Raw genomic sequence first — 8,162 nt, forward strand, 5'->3', positions numbered from 1 at the left:
TAGTGCTCAAAAACCTCCTTTTTCATCAATTCTTTAAAGCACATACGTATATCAAATTAACCATGATATCAAGTTATGGAAATTACACATCAAAAAAATCATGGGAAATATACATAGAGAATTAATCATGGGAAGTGAACATGCATTAATCCATAATGGGGAAATAAATACGGCTTCTAAATAGGAGGTAATTAACGTGCCGTAAGAGAAAAGGAAGTCTAATTTCTCCTCAATTGTTTAAGAGCTTCAACAGCCTTGATAAACAAAAGGGAGAATGTCGGTGCTGAATTCAAGGAGAAAGTAGCTTTTTGGGTTACGTTTCGGCTACGGATATATTTTGATATCATTGAAAATATGAGGACATTGTTGATATGACCCTATAAGTGATGGGCCCTCTTGTTATTTTCCCTTCAAAAGAATGCCTCAATGCATGAGCACAATGAGATCATCGGAATGTGTGATAATCTCAACATTTCAAGAATCTTAATCTCTGCCTCTCTCTCTCTCTCTCTCTCTCTCTCTAGTTGTGCTTGTAATGAGCTCACCATATTGATAAACTATTAGGCCATCAATGCAATAGCATGGTTCAAACATTTTTTTTATACGCATTTTTTGCCAAACCACCATGTATTACTTCTCTTGAATGTGTACAGTGTACACCTCTCTCTCTCTCTCTCTCTCTTCCTCTCTACAATGGCGACAAGAATCTGAATTTTGATGATAGTGAGTGGGTTTTCAAGACTTTCAATCTTCGTAGGCAACTAATTCTAAGCTTGTGCTTTAACCTAGAATCATATATTTCATGAAGACCCAAGAGGACGAAATGCATGGCATGTATCTCCGAAAATGAAGTTTGTGTTAGGAAGATATTGTGCCTCACAACATGCAATGAGTGCATGACATAGCTTAAACGATATCCAAGCAAGAAACATGCAAAAAGAAGCAAAACAAACATGATATGAGGCACATACACATTGTATGACACACACAACCTTTAAAGCCTCCATAAATGTAGTGGTACCAAATCACATGAGCTAAATCTTGCGGTCATCAATCACCCTATGTTACCTTGGCACTACCATATAAGGACAAATGAATCAAAGGAAAATGAATTCTTGGGCATCATTATTGTTTCATCTCTCCAAACATCTCTAAAATCTGGATATATTTCAATATATATAATTAGTGATCGCCGATAACTATTTATCTGAAGTCAATTATTATGCCACAAACCTTCATTGCACTAAACGGGTTCTGAAAGAGCACACCACAAACAATGTTATGTTTCCTCCCCCCAAACATTTGATTATTTTGCTACATTGCTGTTCTCGATGTGTGTAATGCATCGATTCTCACCAAAGTACTATTATCTTATCCATCTTGTAAAGGGAACAAAATTATTACTAGGGCACGATGTTTGTATTATGTTGTAATTCTATCACCAAAGGATTGTTTTCTTACCCATTCTTTATAATGAAGTAAACAAAATTACAAGAGTGGCACACAAAAAATGCTTGGTATTAAACATCAACATCAAACTTTATATATACATATATGTATATATGTATACCTCATAAACAGCTTTTCCACCATTAGCTAGGCCCAAGTGACATAAAAGTATATTATATGAAGAGATAGATCCAAGATAGAATGAATGCACACGATCTTTCGAAACTCTTTCGTGCATTATAACAAGCTAAGCTGAATACATCGATATTCCCGCAGTTTGAAGTGAACACTTTGTATCTGAAAGTGCCATTGAAAGTGCCATTGAGACAATCTGTGATGTGCATGTAAATGCAGTTATACCTGATTTCTGTGTGTTAAACTAAGTCATATACTAAACTAATAAGAAAAAAAAAACCCTAACATTCTTAGTACAAACCCATAAATACATATTAATGCCATATACCGGTAAATATTGCCGCGCATCCCAGCAAGGAAAATATTGACAAAAAAATCTCGTAGCTCAGTTTTACCCACATGTTGGCTGATATGCACTCATTCATATATACATACATACAGAAATTTGGACTTCAAATGGAGAACTAATGGTTGGCAAATGTATACACAATCTTCTTATGATAACATTTTTTCATCATCTAGATGATAAGAAGGAATATAATATTTTTTTTTTAAGGATAAGAAAAAACTAAAACTATAAGCATGTCACTCTAATTTCTCTTCCTATCTCTCTCTCTCTCTCTCTCTCTCTCTAAACCTGTGTCTTTCTCCCTGGAGAAATTCCTGGTTGTATAGATGTTTGTTACCTGGTATTAAGGTTAACCGGATGATTTGGTGACAAAAAAGTTGGCTCCCTGGCCACAAAATTGATGTATAAATGCTGTTGCGCTTGTCGATTTTCTTCATGTTCTGTAATGATGACAAGGTTCTGCGGCTTCTCCTCTCGGCGTTCATCCTCGTCCTCGAAGGGAGCAACCTCATTCAAATTGAGATCCCGGGGTACAAAGTGTTTGCCATGGCCGGACATTATGGAGCTCGAAAGGGAATCGGCCATGTCTGATGATGTGTGGGATGGGCCGACACCACTATTGTTGGCATCATGGATCCTGACCATACCACCGCCAATGTCCGCCTTACATAGCCCATCCCTCGGGTACCCATCTGTATCACTGCCCATCAGGGACTTCTGTGTCACATCCATATTGCCCTTGCTATTAGACTTATCTATGCCATCATCCATACGGCCCATGTGGGGCTTATGCAGCCCATCCATGCAGGTCTTATGTAGCCCATCCATATCCATACCGCTCATGTGGGTCTTATGTAGCCCATCCATATCCATACCACTCATGTGAGTCTTATGTAGCCCATCCATATCCATACCACTCATGTGAGTCTTCTTATGTAGCCCATCCATGCCATCCATGCTGGCCTTATGTGAACCATCCTTATGATCCACGTTGGCCATTTGTAGCCCATCCTCCTCACTCATATTGGAACTTTGGCAACCGCCCAAATCATCCCTGTTAGGCTTATCTACACTGATCCTGCTATCCTTATGTGGCCTGCACATATCATCACCATTGGTAGCTGCTGCTGCAGATTGGCTGAAAGTGGCAGAATCTTGAGGAATCGATACCCGGAGAGCATCGGATTTCGTGGGAGCAGATCTAGGCGGCAGATTGGAGGGCATGGCAAGGGGCTTTTCGGCGGCGGCCGATTGGAGGGACTTGTCGGCTGCCAATCCGACAGCGATGGCTTTTTTCTGGACGGACCGGGGAGACAGGTTGGGGGGGTCTTCCTGAGGAATTAGGGTTGGGAAATTGAGGGTGACCAGGGGGCCTCGGAGGCAGTATAGGGCCATGTCGTAGGCTTGGGCGGCAGCCTCGGGGGTGGAGTAGGAGCCGAGCCAGATGCGGGACCGTTTCTTGGGTTGCCGAATCTCTGACACCCATTTGCCCCAGCTGCGCATGCGGACACCGCGGAAGGGCTTGCAGGGGGAGGAGGAAGGAGCAGGGCCAGGGCCAGTCGAGGGGGCATGAGAAGAGGATTTGGAAGAAGAAGAAGAAGAAGAAGAAGAAGAAGGGATGGGGTTTGCAGGGTGGGGAGGTTCGGAGGAGGAAGAGTTGAAGACTAGGCTCTGTGAGGCCATATGGGGGTTGGTTCTGGTGATGCCTGTGGCTATGAATATATGGCTATGGCTATGGCAGTCTGTGTGTGTGTGTGTGTGTGGGTGTTATGCCTCTGCGTTGGGAAGCAGGGGAGCGAAGGAGAGGTACTCTTTCTCTGGAACAGGGGAGGTAGAGAGAGAGAGAGAGAGAGAAAAGCAGACACAGAGACACAAATAAAGAAGAGAAAGAAGAGAGAGAATGTGTGTGTGTGAGAGAGAGAGAGAGTGAGGGAGGAGGCGCCGACAAAAAGGAATTAAGAGGAGGGCCGACACGTCATCGCATCGAACATCCACATCACCCTCCACACCAGCCTCTCCTGCCCCTCCACGTCAGCCCCCTCTCCGCGTCAGCCCTGCACCTCCGTCAGCTGGGATGGCCGCCCACGTCATCCCCTCTTCTTTCTCGCTTTGAACTCCCGCCACGTCACGCTGCCTCATGGGCGTGCGTCAGCCGCCGCCCCGAGGCTCTTTTTTTTTCCATGCCACCTCAGCTGTTTTCCCTCCCGCCACGTCATCGCAACTCCTACCCAATCGCCGCTCTCCACGTGGATCGCTGCTCCCCCACCCCCCAATTCCACGCCCTTTCTTTTCTTTTCTTTATATATTTAATTAATGTTCGGCTCAAAAAATCATTTTCTTTTTCCTTTTCTCTTATATATTATACATATGTATATTCGTTTTGTTTTTTTCGGTTGAAGAAATTCTCTTTGGCACTAAAATCATGCCCCGCATTTCCAACATAAATTAGATACGTGCCTTTTCTTCTCTCTCTCTTTCTCATAGCAATGGGCACGGTTTCGGCTCAAACCGAACCGAACCGTTAAGCCATGGCTTAACGGTTTATTGGTTCAAAGATAAATAAACCGTTTGGTTTGGTTTCAAATATTATGATCCGGTTTGGTTTCGGTTCGGTTCGGTTCGGTTTTGAATTTCATGGTTTAATAGTTTAGCGGCTTATCGGTTTATCGATTTCGGTTCGGTTTGGTTTTGAAATTCATGGTTTAGCGGTTTCGGCTTATGTGGTTTGGTTTAAAGATTTAAAGGCTTATAGGTTTATAGGTTTATAGGTTTGGTTTGGTTTTGATTTATGATAAACCGATTTGGTTTGGTTCTAAATTTTTCATAAACGGTTCTTCTCTAAATGGTTCGGTTTAAATGGCTTCATAAAATTTAAATAGTTTGGTTGGTTTTTAATATAAATAAATGGTTTGGTTTGGTTTCAAGGCCAAGAAACCGAACCATGCCAATTGCTACACACACACACACACACTCTCTCTCTCTCTCTCTCCAACATGACAATCCTACCATCGTGGAAACCTTCGGTCTTGTCATGATTCTCTTGACAAGCCCCAACCCACCCACCCACCTGCACCCCCCTTGTGTTAACCCTCACTACTATATCTTGGAATGTTGCATTCACACAACATGCATGTGCAATAAAGCCTCTCGTGCGTTGCATCATTTGATCAACGCAACTACAACAACAATTGGGCTGTTCTACACCCTCTTTGCTATTACCTTCGATGCTTTCGTCAAGCCAAAACATAGAGCATCTTGAGATGCTAATTCCTTTAATAGGTTTCCTCGCCATAGTTTGGATTTGTCGACCAACTACTTGAATAGATGCCACTCAAATATGAAAAAGGTTCACTATGCTAAAGTCGTGGACAATGTACACGAGGATTCGCTTCTTCATTAAAGAAATATGTATAATGGTAGTTACCAGATAGAGCCAAAGGGCCCTAGCTTCTCCATAAACGCATGGTCCACAAAATAAACCTTTGCTTATTTGGGAATTTCTAATATTAATCTAAAAACTTGCAATTGATCCAATGATTTTCTCTCCTATTTACTTTGTTTCTGGAGACATGGCTTAGAGATATGAAAAAGCGTAAGACAATGGTTACTACCATGTCCTTACCCCTTCATTTTTGGGCCCTCAATGAAGCTAGGAAAGTGTATCTACTTTTGTCATGGCGCGATGCACCTTCTACTGGGAGCATATTATCTTTAATCTCAAAGTATCCTATATTCTCATCCTTACCATTCTCTCTCCAATCATGACTCTCATTCCTTCCTTCAATGCATTCTTCCTACCCTCTTTTCCTTATGTCTGCATTCTTATGTGCTTAAGTGCATTAAATGGGTGTATATGCATGTCTTGTGTGTACATGGCATAGGAAAGCCATACTTAACCCATGGAGAAACAATACAAACTTTTTGAGAAAACTAAGCATCTACAATGCACATATCTTTGATTTATTTCTTCGCCTTCATTTTAAAAAATATCCTTATTTCTTTCTCATCACACTTTTTGCTTGGTCATTCCTCTTTATTTCTTCTTCAAAAAGGTAGCTTCTATACATTAAAACAACATGACAATACAAAAAACCCTTGCTGCCTCTAAAATAGTGAGGATCGTAAGTCAAGGTAAACCCGCAAAGGTGTTGTAAGGGTAAATGACATAAAGGCAACTCCGCTAAGGATAAGGTGCCCACAAAGCTTAGCTGCAAGAATTTCCAGATAAAATTTCCATTTAGCTTGTGTACTTGTTATGGTGCTCATTGGAGACCATCAAACAAGAATCCATACCGCAAATTTCATTTGCACCGTATACTCTAAACCTAAGCTTGTAAAAAACTGTTATACAACAATGAAGGTAAAGCTTTCTTTCCCTATGCAAAAACTTATTGAAAGGGCAGCCACTTATCTCAAATAATGCTCCTTAATTTTGTGATGTAACAACTCAAATGGCTTAAGCAAATGGGCCTCTGAGGTCTTTGTGCATGGCACCCTACTTAGCCACTCAATGGTGTCATTGGGGGGCCCAACTTACTCTAGACTGTCTAGTGTTTCTTTAGTGAGACTAAGCCTAGTTGATCGTACGACTAGGATAGGGTGGTTACATATGGATGGGACAATACTCAATGATACATATGGGACACTCTCGATCCTTTTCCATCTTCCTCTCTTATTCACGAGTCTCTTTTGACATTTTATCATCTTCCTTATCATCACACGACCCATCACAATTGTAGTCATTATGATCTTAATCCCTTCTATCATGGTAATGATCTTCGTTGCATGTCTCATCATGGCCGAAAAATCTCCCGATTTTCTTTTGAGGTATTCTTCTTCATTTTCAGACTTCTCTTGTTGTGTCCATCTTCTTTAGAATTTTTCTTGCGGTCTCCTTCATGTCTCTCTTTTTTATTGCACTCATGATGGTCTTGACCCTCATACAACCTCCTCTTTTCTTTGAATTCATATTTATTTGCCTCTTCAAGATAGTAACCATGATGAACTCCATCTCTTCTCTTGTGGTCTTGATATTCATAACATGTTTGATCACGACCACAACAACAACCATGATGATCTCGATCGTCTCTCAATATTCTCCCATTTTTCTCATCATCGCGTGATTAATCACAATTGTAATTTTGATGGTCTAGATTCTCTTCCTCGAGATAATATGTCTTTAGGCTCAGCCCTTAATGCCATCACTCTCACAATCGTGTCGCATCCTTACTTATCTATGTGACAGAGCACCTCAAATTGTTTTGTCATATTTATAAACGCCATTTGTCCTTCCTTGTTGTCCTAGGCCTCTATTTGCCAATGGCGATCGAGGAGTGAAAACAAAGTTGGTGTTGAGTAGTGAAAATATAGTTTGTACAAGCTATGTCTCAAACCTATGGACTTCGAGATAGATTACATAAGCTCCACCAATAGATCACAACATATATATGTAAAAACAAAACAAATTTTTATATTTATTGAAGTATTAACTCATGACCAGTGTGCCGCTTGCAATATGCTTAACAGTAATATGCTTAACAATTTATGATTTGTATTTTAGATGATTTGATTATGTCATGTGGATTCTCCACTTGTGATTTGTTGATTCTGCCATATCTTCACCCTCGTATTTGAATAAGGGAGTTCGTGTATTCCTTAACGTTTCTCTCATGTTGTCTCGTGTGTTGGTTAAGGTCGCTTGTGGATTCCTAAGAGTTCTCCACTTGTGATTTGTGGATTTTGCCATATCACCACCCTCATATTTCAATAAGGGAGGTTGTGCATTTCTTAACATTTCCTTTGTGTTGTCTGTGTGTTGGTTAAGGTCACTTCTGAGTAGGATGACATTTGTCATCTAGGCCAAGGTTTCTAATTCGCCTATAACCCCGTTCAATTGGAAACGTCTCCTTCAATCTTCATTGTGAAACAACTAAATACAAGTATCTCTTTATAAAAAAGTGAGCTTTTATTCATTTCAATCAAATTGTTGAAAACAAAGAGATCATACGTTTATTCCATGATTAGAAGCTCAATTTGTGAATGTGAATTTTCCCTCTTCCTAATTGTCAAGTACAATTATATGGGAGATATTATTTAAATGTCTAGACTCTATTCTCTTTTCTTTTCTTTTTTCCAAAATGAAGCTACTTTCCCCTTAGTTAGGAAGGATTATTACAAAGAGACTGTACAAGGAGGCTTATACATAGATAGATCGGGGAATCTCCCTCCG

The 8,162-nt window shown here is 40.6% G+C and overlaps 1 protein-coding gene across 1 annotated transcript; it reads right to left on the reverse strand.

Moving 5' to 3' along the window:
• Nucleotides 1–2,028: 2,028 nt before the first annotated feature.
• Nucleotides 2,029–3,808, reverse strand: LOC147864041 (uncharacterized). Its single transcript, XM_087320176.1, has one exon. The coding sequence runs from the start codon at nt 3,614–3,616 to the stop codon at nt 2,267–2,269; it is 1,350 nt and encodes a 449-aa protein (XP_087176302.1). The 5' UTR covers nt 3,617–3,808; the 3' UTR covers nt 2,029–2,266.
• Nucleotides 3,809–8,162: the final 4,354 nt, after the last annotated feature.

The sequence above is a fragment of the Azolla caroliniana genome, unplaced genomic scaffold (genome assembly GCF_043228905.1).
Source record: "Azolla caroliniana isolate FFs.n. ecotype wild unplaced genomic scaffold, voAzoCaro1.0.p SCAF_5, whole genome shotgun sequence".
Lineage (NCBI taxonomy): Eukaryota > Viridiplantae > Streptophyta > Polypodiopsida > Salviniales > Salviniaceae > Azolla > Azolla caroliniana.